Here is a 26353-nt window from a genome sequence, read left to right on the forward strand (position 1 = left end):
GCCCGCTACAGGTCCGCGTCGGCTTCCGGTCACGTGGCTCCTGCGCTCTGGAAGTGCGGGGGGCCGGGGCCGCGTGCGCTGGGGCGAGGATGCGAGTGAAGGTGCTGAGCCGGAACCCGGACGACTACGTGCGCGAGACCAAGCTCGACCTGCAACGCGGTGAGCGCCCGGCGGGACGGCCCCCCACCCCGGCCTGATCGCGCCCGCGCGCGGGCTGTCGGGGCGGGCCGGGCCGGGGCCGGGGTCGGCTTGGGAGTTAGGCTGGAGCCGAGAAGAAGCGGGAGAGACTCGCACCTCGCCTGCCTCTGTTTCGGGTTGTGTGCGTGTGTCCCTTTGATAGATGGACAGCGTGGGGACAGATTTTAGTCTTGGAAAAAAAATTAAATAGGAACAAGTAATCTGATAAGTAATTTAAAAAAATTGACAGTGTCCTTTATAATTTCTGAATCTCTGAAATGCTAATGGGGCAAATTCTAAATACAAACAAACAGTACCCTAACAAAGGAGCCAACAGATCAGTTTTGAAGAAGAACCAAAAGAACACAAAAAATCTGTTGTATTGTTCTCATCCTGACAGAGAACATCAAGTAATTCATATAAATTTGTATCTGTTTTGTTCCAGTTCCAAGAAACTATGATCCTGCATTACACCCTTTTGAAGTTCCACGAGAGTACGTGCGGGCACTGAATGCAACTAAACTAGAACGTGTGTTTGCAAAACCTTTTCTTGCTTCGTTGGATGGCCACAGGGATGGGGTTAACTGCATGGCCAAGCATCCAAAAAGCTTGTCTACAGTGCTTTCAGGGGCTTGTGATGGAGAGGCAAGTGCAAATTCATAAACAAATGGAATCCTGGGAAATGTTTGTGCCTTATCTTGTTGCTCTTTCTTTTGAATGGAAGGCCTTTTTTCAGTAACTAGAATTATATTTTTACTTATACACAGAAAAAGTGGGTAATTAACTGTTAATTTAGCATGGTATGATAACTATAAGTCAGTCTGACAGTTTGGTATCATTGTTACTGTAATGGCAAATAAAAGTGTTATAATAGGAAGCGATTACAGAACAAACACCATACCATTCACCTGTGCTTTTGGTTTTTATACTTTTTATGTAATCAGCTGCTTCCAATATGTGTATTTTCACACAGCAATACCGGGGGAAAAAAACTTGTCTTAAAATACAGTAAATATTCATCTGGGTATATTGCTAATGCAGATAGAGTGGAAGAGATATTGGGCATTGACACAGAATGTAACAGACTCAAAATCTGAAGAGGAAAAGAAAGTTAGGCTTTTTTGTGATTTAATGAACCACAGAAAAGCTAACATAAATATTTATCAGCAGTAAATCAGTGTTGGAGAAGTTATTTGGAAAATGCCAACCTAATACATTCACTATGAAACTGTAAAATTGCAAAACTTTAAATTAACTGTTAGAATGAAGATTGTTTGTTGGTTCTAAAGATTTTTCCAGCTTTCTTCTTCATAAGCTGATTTGACTTTTTTTCAGAACAGATTCGTGGTTTTTTTCCCCATTGTATATTTTTAATTTTTTCAAGAAAAGTGAAAAAATTACTAGAGGTAGCTGAATGGATTTAAGTCACAACTGCTGTGGTGAGGATAAGGTTATATATGGTGAATAGTTTGATTGTTGGTGGCACACAGAAGTTTCTAACTGGTTAAACTGACATCTAATTAGGGTGCTCTTTCATAAATATTTTGAAACGCAACTATATGCAAAACAGTCCTTTTCATTGTACTCCATATGGTCCTTACACTACAAGCCAATCCAACTTTTTGCAGCAGTTGAGAGGATTGGGACATAAGCAGAATCAAATTCTTGCTAGCATGGCATCAATACTCATTTCAACAGATAGTTGAGGTTTTTTGGGTTTCTTTAAGGAAGTATGATTTAGAAAACCAAAAAACGCAGCAAATCGATGGGTAGGTTTTGGTTCACACTGTCTGGAATTAACTTTCTTAAAATCAATGAACCTTCAAGCAAATGGTGTCGATTTGACATGACTTGCTGTGACATTTTACAGTTTTAGTATGAAAAGAAATAGGGAGCTAGGAAACTATCATGTAAAGAAAATAATTCTGGTATATATTTTACAGGTTAAAATTTGGAACTTGACCAAGCGACAGTGCATCCGTACCATACAAGCACATGAAGGCTTTGTGCGAGGGATGTGTGCCCGCTTCTGTGGTACTTCTTTCTTTACTGTATGTATAAATTTAGCATGATTTTTCCAGTGGGAAGCCTATTGCGTTGTGTTATGTTAATAGTTCACCACAGGGAATACAATACATCTGTAGTGTTTAGGGCTAGAGTCCTAACTCAGGGTTTGTATTCTGTAGAGGTGCGCTGATACATCGTTCCATATATCAATACTGATGAAAGGAAAATTGACGTTACTGGCAACTGACTTTTTTTTGGCCCATGTGGCTGATAATGCCACCAGTAAATGCCTCATGCACAGCCAGGAATGCATCCTAGCAGCTTGGAGAGCAGCATCTGGCTGGGGTAAGTCTGTTGAGGGGGAAGGGGTGTGTGGGGGGGGCCGATCAAGGGTCCCATGGTGAGGGAAGGAGTGGGGCTGGGCTGGGGAAGGGACAGGTGCTGCCCAGCTGGGATAAGACACTGAGACAGCTGCGGGCTGCTCCTCTTGGGGGGCTCCTGCTCCCGTTGTTGCACACAACCCCAGGAGAGGCATGGGGGAGCGTGTGCTCTGTGGGTCTGTGCATGGGGCAAGGGTGGGTTGCGCCAGCATTTTCCCCAGCAGTGGGGGAGCTGCAGTAGGAGTGGGTAGTGGCAACGCTACAGGGAGGCTGTGGTGAATTTTGGGGTGGCTGTACCCTCCTCATAGCCAACCCTCCCAGTGTGGTTGCCACCCCAGTGCAGCCCTGGCCCTTCCCCACCCTGCCCCCGGAAGAAGCTGGCCCAGTCCCTAGCCCCAAACCCTCAGCAGGCAGCCTGCGCTTGCTCCATGCACAAATGTGGAGGGGGGCCATGCCCCCCATATCTCCCCTGGGGTGCGCACAACAGCGGGAGCTGTCCATGTCCTCCCAGGCAAGCTGCTTGCAGCTCTGTGCTGTGTCCCACCCCACCCCAGCTGTGCAGCCCCAGCCACATTTCCTCCCTCACCATGGAAGCTGTGATCTGCCCCCCATGCATCTTTCCCCACCCAACAGACTTACCAGTCGGATGCTGCTCTCCAAGCTGCTGGGCTGCATATTGGCAATTGGATTGGTATTGGCCGATATAGATGGTTAATAATTGGTATCAACCCAAAAAATGTTTATTCGTATATCCCAAATATTGTAAACCTACTTTTTTTTGTTTCTGTACAGAAAAGTTTGGTGATACAATGCATATGTTATTCAAGACTAGCAATTTTCTGGTGTTTACCTTTTCATAAGTGCAGCACAGTTAATTAATTAAAGTAAGCTAGTTCACCATATTAAACAAATAGGTAAAATGCATTCATTGAAAGACATGTGAATACTTACATTTCTGGGTGTTTGATTAAAGACAAGTTGCACTATGATTAATTTAAGCTGGTTCTAGCTGAGTAACTAGGTTCAATAAAGTTCTGTCAGTAAAACTTCCTTTTGTTGTCACTTTATCAAGTATAATGGGCTCAGGTGCATGCTAACTGATTGTCATGAAATACCCTAATTTGGCTGTCAGATGAAAACAGGACTAAGATGATACAGTGAAATGAACAATGAATAGAGAATAGACGACATTGACAGCTGCACTTGTTGCTAGCTGGACATACAAGGGTTCTCTTAACCATTGTATTTTTTTATCCACTGCTGTGAAGCAGGCATCAGAGAGGTGTTGTGAGGACAGTGGTTGCCATTCAAGAACTGATCTAATTTAGAGAGACTCTCAACTGAAGTTTGTTGTAAGATGAGTAAGACTTTGACACAGTGGGGAAAGATGACAAAATATAAAAGCCTAAGCTCAAAGGAGTACCTTTTCCTGTGTAGAGTCTTGCCTTCTCTCATGATTTTGCTCCATTTATTTTTAGTATAGTTTGCAGAGTACAGGGTTAACCCACTGTAAACAAGTGTTGGAGAAACTAGTTTAAAATAAGTTTCCCCTTCTCTTTGTGGGTCTTTTTGAAACTTGGAAAGTATTTACTGGATACAGTAGTTTCATGGAACTTCTTATATTATCTGGAACTCCTCCAGTGTGCAACAGGCAGTTGCATAAAATGGAAATGTGTGCAAACTGAATAATTTTGTGTTTATACATGCTTTCTCTGAACTTTTAGGTGGGTGATGATAAAACTGTAAAACACTGGAAAATGGATGGTCCAGGATATGGGGAAGAAGAAGAACCAATACATACAATTCTTGGAAAGGTATATAGTTTTAACTTCACTTTCACACTTGTATTCTCCTGAAGGATTTGTTGATGGAGTAGTGAGTAGAAGAAGCAGGGAGATCATTTCAAGTACTGCTTCTGAATACAGTGCTGGTGATGTCAGTACCAGGGTACTGTAGCCAGTTCTGGTGTCTGTATTTGAAAAAGATATTGCACAGTTGGAGAGGGATAAGAGGTGTCACAACAGTGATTCAGGGGCTTGGGTTGAGGGTGAGAGACTGGCTTATTTTCACAGTAGCTCAGGTTCACTTCTTGGGTGATGTTATATTACAAAACAATAGTTGGGCAGTACAGCATGTGTATTAGCAGCACAGCATGAATAGGTTGAGTGTCAGCAGTAGGGGTGTTAGTATCTTTTTAAAACATATTTGTTTAACCTCCTCTAATTATACTCCTTAAAGATTAACCAGTAACACAGCAGATGCTGCTGGGAGCTGCTTCAGGCTCCAGTAGGCCCTTTGACTCTGGGGAGGGGGGAGGAGGCAACCCCAGCCAGACAACACATCCTACCTGAAGCACTGCACTGGGAGGAGGGAGCACCTGTGAGTGAGTAACTAATTGCAGTCATTAGGCTGCTTGCTGTTTTCTTCTTAGGCTATGGGTACCACTCCCCCTTACCCTTCCCCCTCTGCTCCCCTTCTCCTTGCTCCTCCCTCTCCCCCCCCTTCCTCCTGCTTGCCCTGCTGCCTGCCTTCTGATTCCTGTTGTGGCGTCCCATGGCTTCCCTTCCCCCCTGCCAGACTGCCCCTCACCCCAGCTAAAGGATAACCAGTAAACTAACCGGTTATCCCTGCACTTATTGGTTAAATGATTAAGCATTTAAAGGTTAAATGATTAAGCATTTAACCTTTCATATCCTTAGTCAGTAGCTCTCTAGCTTTAACCCTCCAACAGGTCAGCACTCTCATTCGTTATCCCTGCAAATAAAAATAATTACTTTCGTGCTTAGAGGAGTTAAAGTGGTGGATCAGGGCCCCTTTAAAGCACAGATGCCCCTTAGAGAGCACAGCTTAAACTGGAGATTTTTGTGAGGAAGAGGGGGTCAGGTAGGGGCAACAAACATGTTATATATATTATAAGCTAGGCCTGCCGTAGAACGTGGATACTTCATCTTTGCAGCGGGATTAGGAACCTAATCTTACGAAGGTTGCCAGTTAGCTGGGATTCACATACAGCCACCAGAAAAGCATGTGGGACTTTTCGGGTGCTGCAGCTATTGGCTGCAGGTTTTATTTCAAAGGATACCAAGTCTGTGATCACTTATGGGTGGGGACAGCTGCTGTGTTCTAGCTGACTGGAACAGTGATGTCTTTTGAAGACATCATTGCAAACATCTGAATAGTTTGTCTTTAATTAAGCAACCTCCTGCAAATGAAATGGATTGTGACCCATGCTGGATACAAATGATCCAAATTTTGTTGTATTGGAAAGTTCAGTCTGCTCAGTTTCTTAGCAGGAAAATAGAGAAATTACCAGTTGGAAGAAGGACACAACAAGAACCAGTGGTTGGGATTTTAAGCCAGGCTATTTTGAAATTAGTAATAAAACTCAATTTTTTAACAGAGTGCTGTAAATGCTACTGGAACAAGCTGCTAAAATGTGGTGAGTGTTTTGTCCCCTGATGTCTTCAAGACTCACTGCTTTTTTTGTTTTAGCATAATATGTGTTTGTTTTTATCAGACTCGAGTTACTGAGCACAGCGTAGGGGTAACCAGATGATATGTCATGGCCTTTTCCGTGTACAGGAGAGTAGGTTAGATGACCAGAACTTCTCTTTCGGTCTTATATTTGTAAATCTGTGAAGTGTTGCCACAGTTTTACTCAGTGTAACTAGGGGAAAGTAATATAAAAAATACAACCTGTTTTTAAAGCAGTTGTCCAGCATAGCCAAGTTGACTTGTGTGTGATGTATGATAACTATTAAAGTATTCTGAGCGGGAGAGAGAGTTTACACTTAGCTTCAACCATGCAGAAAATTATTAACAGAAGGTTTAACAACTACATATTTGCATAATGGTATGGAGCCTGTTTCATTGCTACTCTGAAAAGGTTTTTTTCAAGTTTTAAAGATAAATTTTTTTTATTTCTCCTACTTTGTAGTCTGTAATACTGCAATCTTTTTATTTGTTGTGCAAAAGAACCCTTGAAAGTTAACAGGATGTAAGTTAAGCTAGAGAATTTGTTTTTTTGTCTGCTCTTCCTAGTTCACTGGATCTTGAGTTCATTAAAGTGACAGAACTTCAGCATGAGGGGTGGAGAGTTTCTGCCCCTGAATACCCTCCAGCAGTGTGGGTAGGGCACATGCTTGGGAGCTATAGCCTTGAATACTCTCAGACTAAGCAGAGCACTGAATACAGTCTCTTTCTTTTAGTAAGCACTCTGAGCAGTAGGCTATTGTATAAAAGGTGACTCTTTTTAAAGGAAAATGGCTGCTGTGTGTGCATTTTGTTAGCATGTTAGGCAAACTGTAGGAAATTCTGTTGTATTGTGCCCCTTAGGGAAGGAGGAATGCCTTTTTTCTGGATCCTTGTCAGGCTTAAGCAGGAAATAGTTGCTGAGCTGCTCAGACTGAAGCTGTTCTGAGTGTTCATGGAAGCAGAACTGTAAGTGCCTAGGGAACTGTAAAGTCAAATAGGGTAATGCCTACTGAGTTTGCTGCAGGGTCAGGCAGCAGCTGAGCAAGGGGTTTTGTATTGCAGCTTTGGACTTTGGCATCTCAGTTCCACTTACGTTCTTTATTGGATTTAGCCCCTTGTGCCACAACCTTCTATCTACAAAATACAGCTAGTAGTACCATGCCCATATTACTGAATAAGGGTGTCTTGAGGATGAATATGTTAAAGATGATCAGATTCTGAGATACTGTAGAATGGTATGAGGGTGTCAAACTTGATCATTCCCAAATTTCCAGCCCCACAGTGGAGACCCCTGTCTTGAATAAAGCAAAAATGACTTGCTAAGTTATGTTGCAACCTTTTGTCTTTACCAAAATAAAATAAAAATGTTGACAAGTAAATAAATCAGTCTAAATAAAGATTGACCCCCCCCCCTCCCCATTTCTGTAAAGTTAGGTTTTCTGGAGCCTTGAGTCTTGATTTCTGTTGTAATGGTACAATATACTTCATTATATGGTGACCAGGGATCTGGGTTTTCCATTTGCCAGGGAAAAACACAGATTTTTCTCCTTTAATGTGGGATACTGCAAGTTTCACATTGTAGGCTGGCAGTTTCAGCCTGCAAGGGCTGCTTGGGGCTGAAAGCAGCAGGATGCAGTGGTGGAGAGTAGCTCCCTCAGCTCCTGCAGGTAAGTCTGGGCATAAGCGATATGGAAGGGAGGGGCAGGGGGGCAGATTATATAATGGGGGAGGCCCCCATGATGAGGGAGGGCATGGGGCAGGTTTGGCAGGGCAGGAATGCACACCCACAGGGTCCTGCTGGGGAAGTGGAAAGGAGCCATGTGGGTGGCTCATTTGGGGGATTGAGGGGATGGCTCCCTACTGCTGTGTGCACTCTTGGGGAGGGGGTATGGGGGAGCATATGCCTCCCCAAGATTTGTGTATGGCGTGAGGGTGGAGATGGGCTGCCCATTGTGGGGCTTGGGGCTCTCCATCCTGCTGCCCTCCCCCTGGGGGCCTCTGCAGGTGGGACCCACTGCAGGAAGTTGGAGTGAGGCAGGGAGGCTTGGGGCTGCTCCTGCCCCCACCACCTCTTGGGAGCCCTGCATCAGCCATGCCACCATGGTGAAGCATCACCTGCCCTCCGAGATGCAGTGGTGTAGAGTTGTGCCCCTTCGCTGATGCTGGGCAGGAAGGGGGCAACTCACCATGGTGGTGTGGCTGGCACAGAGCTCCCAGCGGTGGTGGGAACAATACCGAGCCTCCGCACCCCACCGCACCCCACTCTTTCCTTCTGTGCCAGGTCCTGCATGCGGGCCCACAGAGGCCCCTGAGGGGAGGGCAGGGAGCCCTGAGCCCTGCAGTGGGCAGCCCACATCCTCTCCTGCTTCCCATGGGCTCCGCTCAGCTCTGCTTGGGCTATGCCACGTGGGGGTGGGCTCTGTGCTCCACTCCAGGTGCAGCAGCTGCCACCTCCAGTGCATGGCATCCAGGGCTCAGGTGCTGCTGGAGGGGCAGGGGGCTGCAGGCCCTGGCCCCAGCCTTGTAGCCCTGGCAGCTGGGGGATCCCTCTGGCAGGGCTCAGGAGGGTGGTGGGCTGTGGGTTGGGAATGGGGGGCACTGGTAGGGATGGGAGAACTGATATTTAGTCTAGAGCAGACAAGGCTAAGGAGTATCTGATGATAGCGTTCAAATACTGAAAAGGTTATAACAGGGATGGTGATTGATTGTTTTCTGTGTCTACAGGGAATGGACAAAAAGCAATGGGCTTGAATTTCAGCAAGGACATTTGGGTTGGATATTGGCAAGAACTTGCTAACTGTGAGGGTGACAGGCACTGAAACACACTGTCTAGCCCTGTGATTCTTAATCAGGTGTCACAGGGGTGCCATGGGGTGATACACAATGTTAGCACCATTGATTTTACAATCATGACTTCAACATAAACCCAGAGATTTCAACAGACATCCATAGTTGTGGTTTTTCAGAGTCTTAGGCCTTATGGAAAAGCTCCCTGTTTTAAAAAACATCATAATGCACTGACAAGCATTTGGGGACTCCTTAATTGTTAATTTTTGAAAAGTGTAAAACTGTAACATGACTAATTAATAAACCAGTCGGATTACATTGTTCATTTGTGGTGGTCAGAATATTTCAGCCCATTTTTATATAGATTCTTCAGGCGAGAGACTAGGTTGGTAGTGTTCAATTAGACCAGTGGTGATCAACCTCCAGCCTGTGTGACTGTGTTGTCTGGCCTGGGGGAGCTTTGCAGGCCAAAAGACATAGTCTTGTGCCCTGGATCGTGTCAGGGCATAAGTTTGCTTTGTAGCCAAATCAAGCCCACAGGGCCAGAAGTTTGAGTACAACTCTGATGTTAAAACAATGCAAGTTGCAAACAGTTCAGATGCATTTGTCGTTAGTGGGAGAGTGATCTGGTCAGCTCAGATAGTAAATGTAACAGCATGAAACCTTATTGTACAATTCTGAATACTTTTTCGAACTGAACTTTTTCCCTTTAAAGACAGTGTACACAGGAATTGATCATCACTGGAAGGAAGCCATATTTGCTACTTGTGGGCATCAAGTTGACATCTGGGATGAACAAAGGACCAGTCCTGTATGCTCTCTGACATGGGGTGTTGATAGCATAAGCAGTGTGAAATTTAATCCAATTGAGGTAACTTTTTCTTTATATGCATTGTACTGTTTGCTGTAAATTCAGAATCGATGTCAAAAAGATCCATCGTAGCAAAACTCCCAGTCACCCTCAGATAGACAGCTAAATTGAAGACCTAGAAAAATGCGGCTCTTCAATGAAGAAGTTGTGAAAACAAGTTGACCTAACAACTCAGCCACTGAGGCTTAGTAAAGCTTAACAACTAATGCATGATGCTGTTATAACAGCTTTTGGCAAAAAATTGCAAGAAAAATGCAGACTGATTTGAAGAGCACTCTGAGGCCCTTTTATCACTGTTGGAGAACAAAAGGACAGCTGTTGCAACCTTAGCCATTTTTAGAAGGGCCTTGGCTAAGCTGCAGAAGTGTTGCTAAGCTTAAGGCCCAAAGCCTGTTTGAGTGGCTGTAGTGTGAATCATTGTAGATGTGACAACTAACTTGCAGCAAGTAAGGGAAGCTATCAAACACAGTTAAACAAAGCACAAAGCCTGAAAGAACATAAAGGAAGACTATTCATTAAATAATCCTTATACACTATATCATGGCTTTATCTTAAAATAGTAGTACAGGTGACCCTCACCATTTGTGGGGGGGTACATTCTCGTGACAAGGGTTTCCTGTAGTAGTAATTGATGTAACCAAATGTATTAAATGTTATTTTACGTATTTTTGTTAAAATGCTTAGATAATTTTAGGCATAATAATAGACATATTTTTGTTAAAATGTTTATATAATTTGTAAAAACAAAAACAGCCTTGTCAGAAAAGATAATAAAATAAGGTAAAAAATAGGAACAGCATTCCATAATGGGGAAGGAAAGGAGATGAGGAAACCCTCCCTCTTTCCTAAGAATATAAATCTCCACTAATGACACTGTCCAAGTTCACAAGAGATCTGGTTCAGTCCAGTTCCAAAAGTTTCAGTGAAACAAATTTAAATTTAAAAAAAAAAATTTAAAATAAAAAATTAAAATAAAAATACAAAATCAAAGATAATTTATTAGAACAGGGGCTGTCAACCAGGGGTATGTGTACTTCTGGGGGGTACTTAGAAAGGCCGTAGGGGTGTGGGCAGGCAGGAACAGAGTATGCCCCAGGGTATGGCAGCGGCATCTCCTCTGGGACATTCCCACAGTTTGCCTCTTACCTGGAGGAGTGTGCCGGGCACTGCTGGCCCCACATGGCGCACTGCAGTGCCTCCGCCCCACCTCAACTCACTGCCCTGGCCCCAGCCCACCCGGCATGCAGATTCAGGGGCATGCACCCCCCCCATGCCCTCCCTGTGTGTGCACAGTAGTTGGAGCCGCTCCCCCCGCACCCTCTGGACGAGCCACTCGCGGCTCTTTTATGCACGACCCCCTGGCTGTGCAGTGCCTGCCCCAGCCCCCCTCCCTCTCTTGCTGCGGGGGCCTTGATCTGTTCCTCTCCTTCCCCCTTCCCTTCCACCACAACAGACTTAACAGCTGGACGCAGCTCTCCAAGCTGCCTGGCTGTGCTCCTCACTGCCTATGTGCTGTGCTGTGCTGTGGCGGCGTGCATGCACGGGTCATTTATCAGCCACATCAGGAAAAAAAGGCTGATTTCTGATACAGTCAGTATTTATATTGGTACTGATCTGATATTGGACCGATACATCGGTCCATTGCTATAGAATATTGAAACCAGCCATCTATAAATGTTCAACATAGACTGGAGAGAAATTTGGAGAACTCAGCAAATTCACAAAGACCTGCTGTCAATCTGTGAGCCATCTTCCTCCTACCTCTTGAGTCTCTCCAGCCTGTATAGGTGAGAATCTATGTTCTGCTGTCATGGGTAGCCAGATAGACTTTGGGATAAATGTTTGCTTTCATGTTTTAAAATGCAAGCAAATGAAAGGTTGGGCTGTCGACCTGTTTCTGCCTCTCTTTTTTAGTTAGTCTACCCACAAGGTTACCTGTAATTTGGGCAACGCACCACTAACCCACTAAAAGAATCTTGCAACACCATAATCCTAGGAAATCTGAGAGAGCCTCCTTTTGCATTTCTCTTCAAGCCTAAGAGGTGTGCCCCAGGTGAAGCTCTGTGATGTTATTCAGAAAGCAGGTGATGCAGGTGATAGACATGGAATGTACAAAGGCATCAACGAGCTACTGGTCTAGTTATTCCTAAAACAGCTCCACTGAAAGACTTAAATGGAAATGTCATTATTGATGAGCAAAAATAGTTTGAGTATTGGATCGATTTATATACTCCAGTGCGATCTGAAACCAAATGCAAAGAACTCAAAGGATTACCACATTTCAAAGTTATGATGGATTTAGACAGCAAAGTCTACATAGAAGATTTGCAGAAAGCCATTAAATTCGTTCCTGGGAACAAGGCATCTGGCAATGACTATTTGCCTGCTGAAATCTACAACTGTACCAACGGCGAATTACTTCAGAATCTTCATGAAGTTATACTGCTCTGTTGGAAAGAGGAAGCGGTATTACAAGATTTCAAAGATGCTTGGTTTGTACAATTCTACAAAAACAAAGAGGAAAGAAGTGACTGTAACAATTATAGAGGTATCTCTCTGTTGAACATCGTTGGAAAAACTGTCACTGGCATCATGCTCCGTAGGCTGCGATCTCTAAGTGAAAGAATTTGTCCCTAAAGTCAGTGCAGTTTTTGCTTGAGACGTTCCACCACTGATGTATTTTCAGTCAAGTAACTGCAAGAGAAGCGTAGAGAAAAATAAATACCACTGTACATAGCCTCATCGATCTAACTAAGGTCTTTTGATACAGTCAGCAGACAGGGCTTTTCTACTGTTCTTAAGAAACTGGGTTATACCCCACAAACTGTTGGGCATCATTTGTTCACTTCATCAAGGCATGGAGACAACTGTAGTGTGTGAAAACAAAGAATCAAATACCGTGTTAGCCCGCCTGCCTTTTAACGTCCATTTTTCATTCCTGCTTCTGCATACATTCAAGGACAGCAATGATGGCATCCATCTTTGAACCAGACTGGATGGAGGCTTGTTCAACATTGCAAGGTTCAGAGAGAAAACCAAAGTTAAAAGAACTGATTCTGAAAGTTTTCCTGTTTGGATGATGCGGCCTTGGTTGCCCACAGTGAATCTTCACTGCAAAACCTTTTCGGCACATTTTCTCAATCACACAAGTGACTTGGGATGGAAGTTAGTCTCAGGAAGACTGATTATCTACCAAGGAGTGGAAGAACCAATACCTGACATCACTCTGGTGTAGCTGACAATTTTTGCTACTTGGATTTTATAATCAGTGAGGAATCTTGACCTTCAGATTTAACTGAATAACAAAATCGGAAAAGCAGCTAAGATTTCAGGCTATTAAAGAAACATGCATGGAATAACAGCAGACTAAGATGAAGATATGAATCTACGAGACTTGTGCACTGCCATTCCTGCTTTATGCTTCAGAAACATGGACTGTATATGCTAGGCACATCAAGAAAGAGTCTGAACAGCTTCCATGTGATGTGTCTATGCAGGATTCTGAAAATAAAGTGGGAAGACAGAATAACAAACACAGAGGTATTGGTGCATGCAGGATTGACACACTATCAAGAAGAAGAAAAGGTTGTGTTAGATCAGGCATGTCAGGAAAATGGGAGAAGGTTGTATCCGTAAGAATGTTTTATGTAGTGAGATTTGAGATGGCTCTGGAAAGCTGGGTCGCCTTCTGTGGTGGTACCATGATGTATGCAAAAATGATATGAAGTCATTCAGCATCAACATAGAAAGCTGGGAGAAGCATGCAGAATCCTATCCAGTCTGGAGGGAACATCTGGCACTGGGTGTAGCTCAGTATAAAGCAGCTTTGATCCAGAGGATGTAAACAAATGGAGAAAGAGGAAAGCAGTATGCTGTAAATTTGGATTCCAACTTAGACAACATATGGATCTGTGAAACTTGTAACAAGCTATGTTGTTCTTGAATTTTGCTTGTTAAACCAACATTAGCCCAAACATCAGCATCTGACAACACCTTTTAAGTGTATATCACGATCGATGGTTACATACTACTGTCAGCACAATGTCTGAATGATGTTAATACGATGTTTTAGCTATTTCTTCTAAATATAACCTTCTTAAACAATGCTTTTTACCTCTTGATGTAGTGATGTTACAGCAGTAGGTAAACCAGTGCTAAACCAGGAACCAACATGAAGCTGGAAATATTTTCTTGTTAGCTGTGCTGTGTTTTATTGGATTTGATGGAGTGCATGTAGAAGACTAGGACTTACTAACAAAGCTACTTTGTGAAAAGCCTTAGAGTTGAATGGTCAGCTCTTTATAACAAACAAACAAACAAACTGTGAGTTTAAAAACCTCTATTTACTAGAGGTTAAAACAAATAGGAAATTTTTGTAACCAGCGTTTTTTTTATATAAGGGTTCAAGACCACATTCCTATTCTGTGAGTACCCTACTTTCTACAGTCTTCCTGAATTTTTATAGCTTTATGTGAGACTTGCAATATCTATTCTTAATTTAACAGAATGACAGTTGCTTAAGTATCCTGTGTAAAATGCATATCATTACTTTTGTGAGACCGTATTTACAAAATAATATTTGATAACACATTTTGATTGTTTTTTAGACATACCTTTTAGGAAGCTGTGCTTCGGACAGAAATATTGTGTTGTATGACATGAGACAATCAACTCCATTAAAGAAGGTAACTTCTTCTGTTTAATAACTTATTTATAACATAAATAACACCTTGAGGCACAAAACTGTAAATAGTATTTTAGTATGGAGATGCCCAAGATGATGAAAGGTAGACTCCCAACAAATAGAGGATTTAGAACCAAATTGGAGTTCCAGCAAACATGTTGTCTTTAATTTGAAGCTTTTAATATAATATGCAGAGATAATTTGGGGATTTAAATCCTGGTAAATTTAGAAAAATGCCCTCTTCTTAGTTCAGTTATTGTGCTCAGGAATTGACAGTTGTGCCTCTGTGGGAGTGCAGTATTTTGATTTTTAGATAAGCACTGAGGCCCAGATCCCGTTCTACTTCTGTAAGGCCCAAGTGACACTTAGGCATCTCTGGACAACCATACTCATGTCTCTGGAAAATTGTTAATGAACCAGCTTTTGTAATGCATCTTCATCTTTGTCTTAAGACATCTAAGTTGCAAAAAGCAGAAAAGAGAAGGAGAACCGTCACACTGTTTGCCCAGCAACAGATTAGTGAGGATACTTGCCCAGGAGGTAGGAGACCTGGAGTTTAGGCCCCCACTCAGCCTAATGGGATTTGCATCCAAATGTTCCACTTTTCAGGAAGTGTCCTAAGTCAGAGTATGGAATAGGCAGGGCTGAGAGCATGATTCATCACTGCTGTTGGAGCATGGGCCACTAAGTGGAAAGGAATGCAGAAATTGTGAAGCTCAGAAAGCAAGCAAAAGGGAATGTGACCATAGTTCAGTGAGGTGAGCCCTAGCCTGGAAGGTTTCTTTTCCAAATGCTGTTTATGCATTTTATCCAAGTCAGTTTAATGCAAAATGCATTATGTTGCAGCTCTGGAGTTGCACTTTTATATAACTGAGAGAAAGATTTGGACCACTGAATCTCTTACTGGTAGCCAAAAATGTGGAAGAATGGGAAATTAGATTCTCCATAAGAATCTATGCTGTGTGATTTATATGAAAATTTGTATTCAACATTTTATTGCATCTAACTCCTTCAGCTTTGATTATATGCTGTTCTTGGTTCGCATGAAAAGTTTCCAGAGGAAATTGAAAGAGGTAGTTAGGCGGTTAGTATTCGAGTATAAATTGCTTTTTCACATTTCATACCCTGCTTTGTTCATGTTCTTCCATAGCATTGGATTAAATGAGTTTGGGATCATGAAAATTATGACACACAGACACACACACAGACACACACACACGTCAGTCTGATCCCAGCACAGCAAAGATTATTAAGGAGCCTGTTTCTAAGCACCTGGAGAACGGGGTGAGAAAAGCACGTGAACACATGGATGGACCAGATGATTTTCTGAGGTCCCTTCTGATCCTAGAAATCTATGAACATTTAGATCAATTTAAATACAATTTATATCTGAAGTGGACAGATATCAAACCAGTTTAAAGCTACCTGAAATATGTACTCTCAGAACTGGTTCACCATGAACTGGGTTTGTTACGTGTGGATACAGTGTTTTGTGATGTGAGTAATTAGTCCCACACTGGCAACCCACATTGAATTGCTCCCCACCACTACCAGCTGTAACAGGCTGCTTTGTCACATGGCTAGAACTTTATTCCCCCACACCCCCTCCTTTCTTCTTCCCTTTTGTTGGCACTTTTTATCAAAGAGTCACTTTGCATTTTTGCACTCTTGCTTATCAAGAGCAAGTCATGCCTGACCGATTTGATTTCCTTCTATGACAAGAAGACAAGCTCTGTGGATATGAGGTGAACAGTAGATGTGACATATTTTTACTTTAGCGAGGCTTTTGATACCAACTCTCAAAGCATGCTTATTAGTAAACTAAGGAAATAAGACTAGGTGAAAATACTATAAGTTGGGAGCAGGTTTCAGATGGCGTTCTCCAGGGGTCTGTCACTGGTCCAGTATTGTTTAATATCTTCATGAATGATGTGGAGGGTGGGACTGAGCATTAATTTAACAAATTTGTGGATGACACCTGTTGTGTTTTGAGTGTCTGTATATAGTGCGTTTACTCAAATCTAAGACAACCCTGAATTTAAGATGCTCCCCCCAATAATTAGCTACCAGAAAAGTTATGAAATCTCCAACCTTAGATGTTTTAAAGACCAGATTAGATAGACATGTGACTAGGGTGGTTTAGTTGGGGATGATCGTACCTTGAGCAGCGGGTTGGTTTAGACCGGGGTGGCCAACCCGCAGCACTTGTCACAAGTGGCACAAGCAGCCTCTATGTGTGGCATGTAGATCTGGGATGGAGCAGGGGACACAGTGATAGATGGGAAAGGGAGCAGAAAGGAGAGCTACTGATTAGAATCACTGTTCTGTGATTCTATGCATCTTGCTATCTGCAGTAGAAAGAGGGAACTAGGAATAGCACACATGAAGCTCAAATAAGAATTAAAACTGTTTACTATAAATAACACCTGGATTTTTCGAGCAGAAGCGTTACAGCTACTTGAAAACTATAAAATCTAAAAGGACTGATACTACAGAAATACTTGGGGCATAGGTGAAATCATGCAAGAAAACTGGAAATCCAAAACATGCAGAAGACTTTTTAGGAGGGATTTAATCACTAGAAAAGTATATGCAAAGTTTAAATCAAAGAAAATATGAACAAGGTTAAATATCTGACTAGGTTATTTGAACTGTGGCAAGATTTGTCAGTTACATACAATTTATAATTATGAAACCAGAATTACAAAAGTGTTTCTGCTGTGTTTTGAAAGATTATCTGCAACTGGCCTAATCTCATGCCTTAGCATAATTGATGACCTAGAAAAAGCAGAGATCCCTGTCTGTACAGATGCTTTTGGTTTAGGAGATAAGATTCAAGTGGTCAGAAGAGAACTGTAGCTGTACAAAATTGATTTCTTACAATGGACTGTGCATGTCCTGTCTCTCTCTCTCACTATGCACTGTGTTTTCTACAATTATTTCATGTGGGTCATTATTTATTATAAAACTATAACGTAAAAAGTAGCCATATGAATTTCAGAGCCTGGCATAAAGGTAATGTATACTTATCTTTCTAGTTCTGTTATCTTGTATTTTTATTAACTGTGTGGAGAAGGGAGTCAACAGTTAAGTGGCAAAACTTGCAGATGGTGCAGTTTGAGTTAGTCACGATGAGGAAGGATAAGGAAGGGTACTAAGGAACTTCACTGTGACCTATTATCTGAATGAATGGGCAGTTTGATGGCAGATGAAATTCAGACTTGACTAATGTAAGGTAACAGTGGAAGGATGCTTAAATCACTCCTGTTTACTGGGTTCTAAATGAATTAACCAGTCAAGAAGGAATCGATGTAAAGATCATTACAGGCAGCTTGAGGAAAACATCTACTCCCTGGGCAGTTAAAAATACATAACAAATATTGTTTCAGTTAGCGTAGAATAAATGGGATAAAAATCAACACTGACAATTTCTGAATGCTGTAATGTAAGTCAAGGGTCAGCAATCTGTGGCCTCTGGACTGGGCCCAGCCTGTGGACCTAGGGGGCTTCAGTGGCATTTTGGAAGTATTGGGTATTGCTTGCGCCTCAGCCAGCTGGTTGGGGGATTTGATCAATCAGCTAGGTCCTAGCAGTGGCCCACCTCTATTCTCAGCTGTGTCATTCCGGCCCACCACTAGAAAATATTGCTGATTGCTGATATAAGTCCAGGAGGGTTATGGCAGAAATAGGAGGAAGTTCAGAGTGAGGAGTGAAAATCATCGCAGGCATGGTAAAACTTCCATATAAAGAGGATGAAGAGACTGACCTGGTTAGTTTGGAGAAGACATGAGGACATTATAAAGTCTATATAAAATGAATGATCTGGAGAAGCTTAGGGAAGGATAAGTGGGACTACTTATTTTCACAATATGAGAATGGGAGAAGAAACTAGTGAATTTGGAAAAATAACAAACCTCATGTGTTATACGAACCTGTAGGAGTCACTGCTAAATAGATCACTGAGGCAGATTTTAGGATATTTAAATAAAGATTAAGTTCCTCTGCATTGAACTGCCACAGAGAACAAAATAGTGTTATTTCTTGTTTGAAATGGTAATAAAAGCCTTAGCTGCTCACATCAGCCCAAAATTTCAAACATACTAAAATAGAAGAGATTAAGAAAATCTCCTTATATGTGGACAGTCTGCTTTTGTGTTACTTTAATCTCCAAGTCTTCTAACTTTTTACACAGGAAACTACTAGTGCATATTCATGGCTTAAAAATAAACCAACAAAGCTGGTACCCCCGAGGACTTCAGTGCAGCTTGCCCCAGTAAAGATTTCTCTTTATTAAACATCTGAGCATATCTATAATTAATTAAGAAGAGATTAGGAGATGGTTCTTAGAAATTTAAATGTTACTGTAGTGACAATGTAAATATTGTATGCACAGTAGCATAAATATCCTTAAGGCCTGGACTTAACTTCTGCAGTTAGATACATGGTATATGCTGTATATGCATTCTATAAGCAGATGTTAGCTGCTTATAGAATGCATATACAGTAATGTCCAGACAAAGCTTGTTCTTACTTAAAGAACTTTAAATTAAACCATCAGCTGCTCAAGAAGCTGATGCATGTTTTTTGATCAACTTCCCTTTTGAAACCAAGTCCCCTTCTCAGTCCTTGTCTTTCCCAGTGACACAAAGCACCCTGCCTCCAAGAGTTCCTTATTTTAGGTTAGCTCCTGGGAAGCGGGGAGTGTGTTTCTCTTTAAAGAGTAGTGGTATCAGCATGCCAGTGTCCCCAAACAGCACAGCAGGCTGCTTCAAAACTAGAGTGCCATTCCAGTGCCATCTGTCCTCACTTGGACTTTACTGTGTCTTCCCTGAAACTGCTCTTTTCCCTCTGTTCTGTTTTCCCTGGGACTTTCTCTGTTCTTTCTGAGCCTCACTCCTCTGGTACAGTCAGCCTCACTTGCAGCAAAGCAGTTACAAAACTAGTCTTAACATAGGACCAGCACTCGCTCAATACAATGAAACACCTTGACACAGGGAACCACTCAGCTAGCAGTCTGTGGTCTGCTGTAGGGCCTAGACTGCGATCTGCCCTTGTGGTGAAAAGAGCAGAAAGGGTGTCCAGCTTATGAAACTTGACAGCACAGCCTGCTCAAACTGAGCCCCTACAATGTGTTCGCAGCAAGAACTGCAGCCTAGGAATTCAGCCCACTCAAACCTTTTAATCATAAGTGTGTAATCTGAGCTGCTTCTGTTGTTTAATGAGATGGTTGTTCATTTCTTATAGATAGCTTGCTGTCTAGAAGGCATCAGAGAATGAATTCATAGTGGTAAAGTAACACTATCTGAATTTGATTGTGTGGGTTTAGTGTAAGTCATTCAAAGTTAGTGTATTGTTTCTATTAACTAATTTATTCTGAGTTTTAGCTGCACAATCCTATTTTGTGGTGCCAGAGAACCTAAAATCTGCATTAATGTAAAATAAGAATAATAAAAATTTGAGTGTCATAAAGAGTAGGCACTCATATTTTACCTTGGATTTCTGTTGTAATAGAAAAGTTCTGTTCTAATTGTTCAGTTTGTTAAACACTTTTATATTAGTTAACGTGTGCAAGAGCTGTTTTGCTGCTGTGATTAGAAACCCCTTCAAACCTCAGGAGAGGCTAAAGCTATCCTGAAAATCGAGGTGTCAGATGATTCCCCCCAGGAGTCCCCACCTGTCAGTGTTGCCATTACAGTATTCCAAGGTGCGGCACAGAACATGTGGTTTCCTAATACCTTTCATCTGATCCAAGGGTGCTCAATACCTTGCCCTCAAGCCAGATTCAGCCCACGAAGCCATGCCATCCAGACCACTGTGTTCCATACAAGTTCTGAAAATTGGCAGTGGGGAGTATTAATTACCCCTCCTCTACTGCCAAATTTTAGGACCCATGGGGAGCCTGGCAGCCAGACAGCATGGTTCTGTGCACCAACCCATGAGGGTACTGACCCATGGTCCGGCTCTGAGCCACTCTTCTGGGCTGCAGGGCCAAAATATTAAGCACCAGATCTAGTCTAATCAGTTGCCAGCAGACTTTGAGAGGCAGGTCTTACTAGGTTAGCTGTCAGCTTCATTCTGCTCCAGGATGTGATTTACTTCTCTTGTAACACATTTGCAGTCAGTCTACAGGTCCTTAAAGCACATGAAATTCAATCAGTGGCTTTAGGGAATTATGAAATGTTACTTCATACATAACACAAACTACTAATTGTTCATAATAATTTAGCAGCATTTACATTTTCTAGGTTATCTTGGACATGAGGACAAATACGCTCTGTTGGAATCCCATGGAAGCATTTATTTTTACTGCAGCAAATGAAGACTACAAGTAAGAATGATCCCAGTCATTTTTTTCAGCTAGATCTTGGAAACTTGTATAATTTTTATAAATTAATTTACCCATTTTGATTTCGAGTCATCTAAGGAATTGTCTTATCTTTTGCTGGATTTAGAACTTTGTGCTAAATAGCAAATTTCACCCCCAGAGGAATGCTCTTTTACTTGGAATTGCTTGGATTAGATCCAAGTTCATGTATAGCAGTAAGTGTCTTTGTCTTCAATGTGTCTGTACTTCATCAGCACTGTAAGCTTTGCCTGTTCATGAAAATCAGATCAATTATGTGAGGGAGAAAAAGAGGAAAGGGGTGTAGAAGATGGGAACTTAATTTTAATTCACAAGAAAGACTAGGGAGGTGATGCAAATATCCTGTATTGGAACTGGACAGTTAAAACCTCAGTGATCCAGCCACAGGCAGTAGAAGTATTTATTTACTTGCCAGCTACCCTGAGCCCTGCCCCAGGGTGCTGATTACCTGTTTTGACAAATTTATTGAAAGAAAAAAATAGTCTCTTGATATTTGTGCCCTGCTCCCCCTAGATTTGTTAATTTTGTGGTAGGTCTTTCTGTTTGTTAAAGTGCTTTTCTGTTTTCGTAAGGCACTGGCCTTCACAAGGCTTTGCTAGCTACCAGTTGTTTAAAACCACAGGCACCCAAGATGCAAATTGTACCTTTCTTCTCACGAAGTCATTGGCCTACCAATGGATTACTGCTTTGTTTGGGAACACAAGAGTATCATGACTTCTTGAGGCTCCTCTTCAAAGGAGCTTAGAAACTAATCTTGAAATTGAAACTGCCCTTAAAGGGGATGTGCATTGTGGAGGGTCTTCATCCTTTGTTTTGGTGACAAGAATGGCCTCCTGAGCTATTTATTACAACTCATATCTAGTGGCATCACTGAAGTGAAAGTAGCAAACCTTTTCAAGTTAGCAACCCCTAGTTCTTGCCTACTGCTGTACATCAGCAAGCTGCACAAACATTAACTAATTAAGTAAATTGAAATAGCAGGTTGAGTGTGATGCTGCCATTTTTGTTCCTGGGGAATTGAGAGCAACAAAGTGGTGGTTGGCAATAAGCTAGGGAAAAAGACTGCATCAAATTAATTAATCTGTGGTGGAGAGGGTACAAAGCCAGCTGCTGAAGAAAAATCAAATACCCCAGTCCTACTCCATAGTGTACCTAATGTTATCTGCAGTCATGCTGGCTAATGCTGCTGTCTGCATGTATTACAGTTGCCCTTGATCTGAGCTACATGCTGGATGCATGTATAGAGAGAGAGGCCTTGCCCCCACTACTGCATTTAGAGCAGCTGTGGAATGATTTTCTACATTCCATAGTAGGATGAAACCAAGACTTCTCAAAATTTTATTTTCTGTGCATAAAGAACTACGGAAAGGGTGAGCTGCACGCTTACCAGCTTTAGGATAGCTGCTACCTTGATCTACTCAAACAAAGCATGTGCTGAGAAAGCTAAAAGGCAAACTAGTCAAAGTGGAGTTTATGTATATGGACAGAAAGGAAAGTTGAATCCTAAATGATGGAGAGATTGAATCCACGTCTTGTCGTTTCTTTCTATGTGTATGGCACAAGGGGAAGTGAAAGGTCTGACATTTCATATGATATGCTGAAGTAAAAGGGTTTGGGAAAGAGAGGGAGGAAAGACATTTATTTGTCTTAATATGACGTTAACATTGAGACTTATAGGAAGGAAGAACAGAGAAACATACTGAGGTGAAGCATTGCGTGAAGGGAGATTAGTGGGTCATTAATATAAAGAAGCTATTGGCAGCTCAGTGGATAAGATCACTTGTAAAAGGAAGTGTAGAAAGAAGAGGCAGGAGCCAGTCTTGAGATGCCTTTGTATATCTGGGTGTCGGGGTACGCCAAAGGAAATGCCAAAGAGAAGTCCTTCATTAAGAGGTGAGCCCCAGGAAAGACACTGGAGTGGAAGGAAGGGTTCTCCTGAGGCCCTCTGTGCCAGGCCTTTGAGTGTGGCTGTGAAGCCAACCCAGTTGTCTTGCTTGCAGGCCAAATATACCAAATTTCAGAAGTGAGACGAGGTAGCCACCTGCTTTGACTCTGTTTCTTGGTATGTGCTCAGGGTCCACTGCAGGGGCTATCCTGCCTCATATCTGGAGTTTGGAGCAGGAGCATATCATGGAAGCACTCCAGGGCTTAACTTGAAGGCAATGTAGACAAGCCTAAAGGGGGAGAATTACAGGGTTGACAGTATCAGACCCTGCGATACCAAGGGATTTAAGATACTATGTAAATGTAAAGAAATATTCTCATGTTTGCTTAGATATGCCTGTATACAGAGAGAGGGAGACAGGCAGGCACAGAGTGAACTTTCAGTGCTTTTCTTCGGTTGCACTTTAGTCCTACAGCACTTAATCTCCCCCCCCCACCCTTTCAAGCCAAGCTCCTTAAAATGGAGCTCACCTCTACTAATAAACCACTCCCTGTCTGTGGAGGAAAAGATCCTATCCCACAGCTTCATTTGTTAAGAAGAAAATAAAATCTAACTATTTTAAAGGACAGCCATAAAAACTGGTATTGACTCTCTCTCACTCTTATCCTGTACCTCAAGCCAGGTTAAACTTTGTTTTTAAAAGCCAGGGTGGAGGGACATACAGTTCTTACCTGTTCTGATTGTTTCACTCTTGCCCCATTCCTGCTCTGAGAGTTCATGCAGTAGGAATTCGTGTAGAACGTGCAGAGCCAGCAGCTGCTCCATGTGCTGATGCCCTTGCACCTGCACTGGTTCCGAGGCTAGGAGGTTGGGCAGTGGGGATGGGAGTCAGTCAGATAGGGATTTCTCAGTGGGGTCTGGCAGAGTCATCTTCATGGAAATCCTGTGGAGCTGGCAGGGCTATGCTATATGGGTAATTTAGAAGAGTTGAGGGGGACATGCTGGATGGAGCTGAAATGGCGAAAGAAGACTGAGTCAGAGATCAAAACCAGATGCTGAAGGTAGAGTGAAGTGACAGAGACCCACCTTCACTGAAATGAGCAGAGGAAAAATGTAAATCTGACTAGACAAATAAATCTGCCAGCTAGTAGATTTTTTGACCCTGGGTATCTTCCTTTCTTTTTGTAGTTTATTAGCAGTTGTCTGGTTTAAAATGAATGGTTTTAAGACGCTGCTCTAAAACCTGAGCTGTGTGGGTGCAAATAGCTATGTACATAGACGAAATCTATAGCAATGTAATCTACCTGATCAAGTTAGTTCTTTGATTGAAGGATCACAGGTATTTGATTCACAAGAGAAGGCTGAGGGGTGACCTAGTGGCCATTTACAGACTAGTCAGAGGGGACCAGCAGACACTGGAGGAATCCCTGTTCCCCTGAGCACTACCAGGAGTGACAAGAAATAATGGTCACAAGCTGGCAGAGGGTAGATTTAGGCTAGATATCAGGACGCGCTACTTCACGGTCAGGGCGGCTAGGACCTGGAACCAACTTTCAAGAGAAGTGGTGCTGGCTCCTACCCTGGGGGTGTTTAAGAGGAGGCTGGATGAACACCTTGCCAGGGTCGTTTGACCCCAGTACTCTTTCTTGCCATGGCAGGGGGTCGGACTTGATGATCTACTCAGGTCTCTTCCGACCCTAGAAACTATGAAACTATGACCCCGGCATCCGTTCCTGCCTGGGGCAGTGGGTTGGACCTGATGATCTGTTTAGGTCCCTTCCAACCCTAAGCACTATGATGATTTACACAAAGCTATATGAAGTGTTATTATGAGATGGTATTTAAAATGTGATGCGTTTCTTTTACAGCTTATATACTTTTGATATGCGCTTTCTGGAGATGCCTGTAATGGTGCACATGGATCATGTGTCTGCTGTTCTTGATGTGGATTATTCTCCCACTGGGAAAGAATTTGTGTCCGCCAGCTTTGATAAATCTATTCGCATTTTTCCAGTAGATAAAGGTCATAGCAGGTCAGTAATTTTATAAATAAATCTGTCTCATGAGCCCCCTTTATTGTCACCCCTCCTGAAGGTTCTTCACTCTTGCGTTAACCTATGTAACCTATAGATTCTCTTGCTGTGGATATTGAATCTCAGTCTATGAATAGTTTCAGGAGTGATATTTGACCAAATAATTACACTTTTATTTAATGAGCAGTGAATTTTGTTGCTGGTAAGGCTGGCTCGTAAAACTGGCTTTCTGCTAAAATTACTATAGGATCAAGGGAATAAAATCTATCATGTTTGTTAAGACAAAGGTATTTGGGTAAATGCGAGATCTTGTATTAGACCAACTAAATAGTTGGAAAAATTTGTTCTTTGCAAGCTTTAGGGCACAAACACCCTTCTTCAGGCATAGGGAGAGTCTGCTGGTGTTTTGTGTGCTCTCCTGGGTGCTTTCATGTCTGTTAAATCACTTTTTCTTTGTTTCTTGATACCTAGTTCTAACATGCCCAGAGCTGTAGTATGAGAAGTACAGCAATGTCTATTTTGTATAGAACAGGGGACTTAACACTTCTTTTTTGTGTGATATTATTTGCCTTATTTAGGCAACCTAAAGTTTATGGTCCCTCTTTCCCCATTTTTCATTGCAAACGTATATTTGGTTTCTGTTAACGCTTCAGGTCCCCACTGACATTATTGCTTTTCAAAGGTATCTTGCATAGATGTTGGTTCTGAATTACCATATTTTCTTGCATACACCCCTTGTTTTTGGAAAGTAGAATGAAGAAAAAAATCTCTTTAGAGAGTGTCTGCTGGGAGTGGGGAGGGTTTGAGAGGGAGCGTCTGTAGTCAGCAGCTAGGGAACCCTGTGTGCAGCAAGCGCAGATATACTTTTACTTTCTCTTGGCAGACTCCTAAACCACACAAACTGATGCTGGTATATTTCCTTGATTTATAATGGGCACCCTGATTTCCATCAGGTGAATTATGGGAAAAGATGTGTGGTGTGTGTGAAGAAAATGTGGTATTATTTTTGTGTGTGTTGGTGTGGATTTTATTTCTTACATATATTGGTAATCCATGTAGGTGCTATTATATGACATTTGCAGTGCTTCCCAGTATTGTGGGATCTGTCTTTTATGAGTAGTTTTCTACTCTTGAATGTTTCACTAAAGATGTTGCATAAACTGTATGTGACACAGGTGCTTGTGGAACTGTTCTAGATGCCTGTTCTATCTGATTCCCTTCCATCTGATTTAAACTTAATTTACAACCTTTTGTGAGTGCTTCTCTGACTAGGTTTTAATCTGTGTTTGTGTGTTGTTATCTCAGCCAATCTGAATTAATCTTTTATGTGTGATTTCATAAAGCAGCATATTAAATCTGACATGAAATTTTAGATCACATTTTTTTCCATTAGATTGAGATAAAAGAAAGTCACTAGGCTTGTCTGGCATCATTTGTTTTTCATAAACCTGTGACCTTTCTTGCAGCTGATTTAATTTCATTATTCTATTATATGTGCTTACAGTTGTTCTTTTATTGCTTTATTTTACTAGAAGAATTGCAGTTGCCGATGGTTTATTAACTCTTTTCCTTTAGGGTGCTGGAATATGTATTATCCAGACCTACTGATTTGCAGGGAGTCTGTTTTGTTATGGATAGCCTGTACCATACGTACTCTTTAAACTGTTTATATGCCTCTCTATCTTACTGAA

At 42.1% G+C, this 26353-nt stretch overlaps 1 protein-coding gene across 1 annotated transcript in view; it reads left to right on the top strand.

The window, feature by feature from the left end:
* The first annotated feature begins 2 nt into the window (after positions 1–2).
* The window catches only part of DCAF13 (DDB1 and CUL4 associated factor 13), a 42992-nt gene continuing 16641 nt past the window's right edge, over positions 3–26353 (top strand). Inside the window, exons 1-8 of the mRNA XM_090040474.1 lie at positions 3–159; positions 623–822; positions 2121–2228; positions 4289–4378; positions 9541–9696; positions 14304–14381; positions 20626–20708; positions 24498–24662. Of these exons, the coding sequence (XP_089896600.1) occupies positions 90–159; positions 623–822; positions 2121–2228; positions 4289–4378; positions 9541–9696; positions 14304–14381; positions 20626–20708; positions 24498–24662 (950 nt within the window). The 5' untranslated portion in view covers positions 3–89. The remainder of the gene's footprint in view (positions 160–622; positions 823–2120; positions 2229–4288; positions 4379–9540; positions 9697–14303; positions 14382–20625; positions 20709–24497; positions 24663–26353) is intronic.

This window comes from Crocodylus siamensis, chromosome 3, assembly GCF_052110815.1.
Source record: "Crocodylus siamensis isolate JL-2025a chromosome 3, ASM5211081v1, whole genome shotgun sequence".
NCBI classification, from domain to species: Eukaryota; Metazoa; Chordata; order Crocodylia; family Crocodylidae; genus Crocodylus; species Crocodylus siamensis.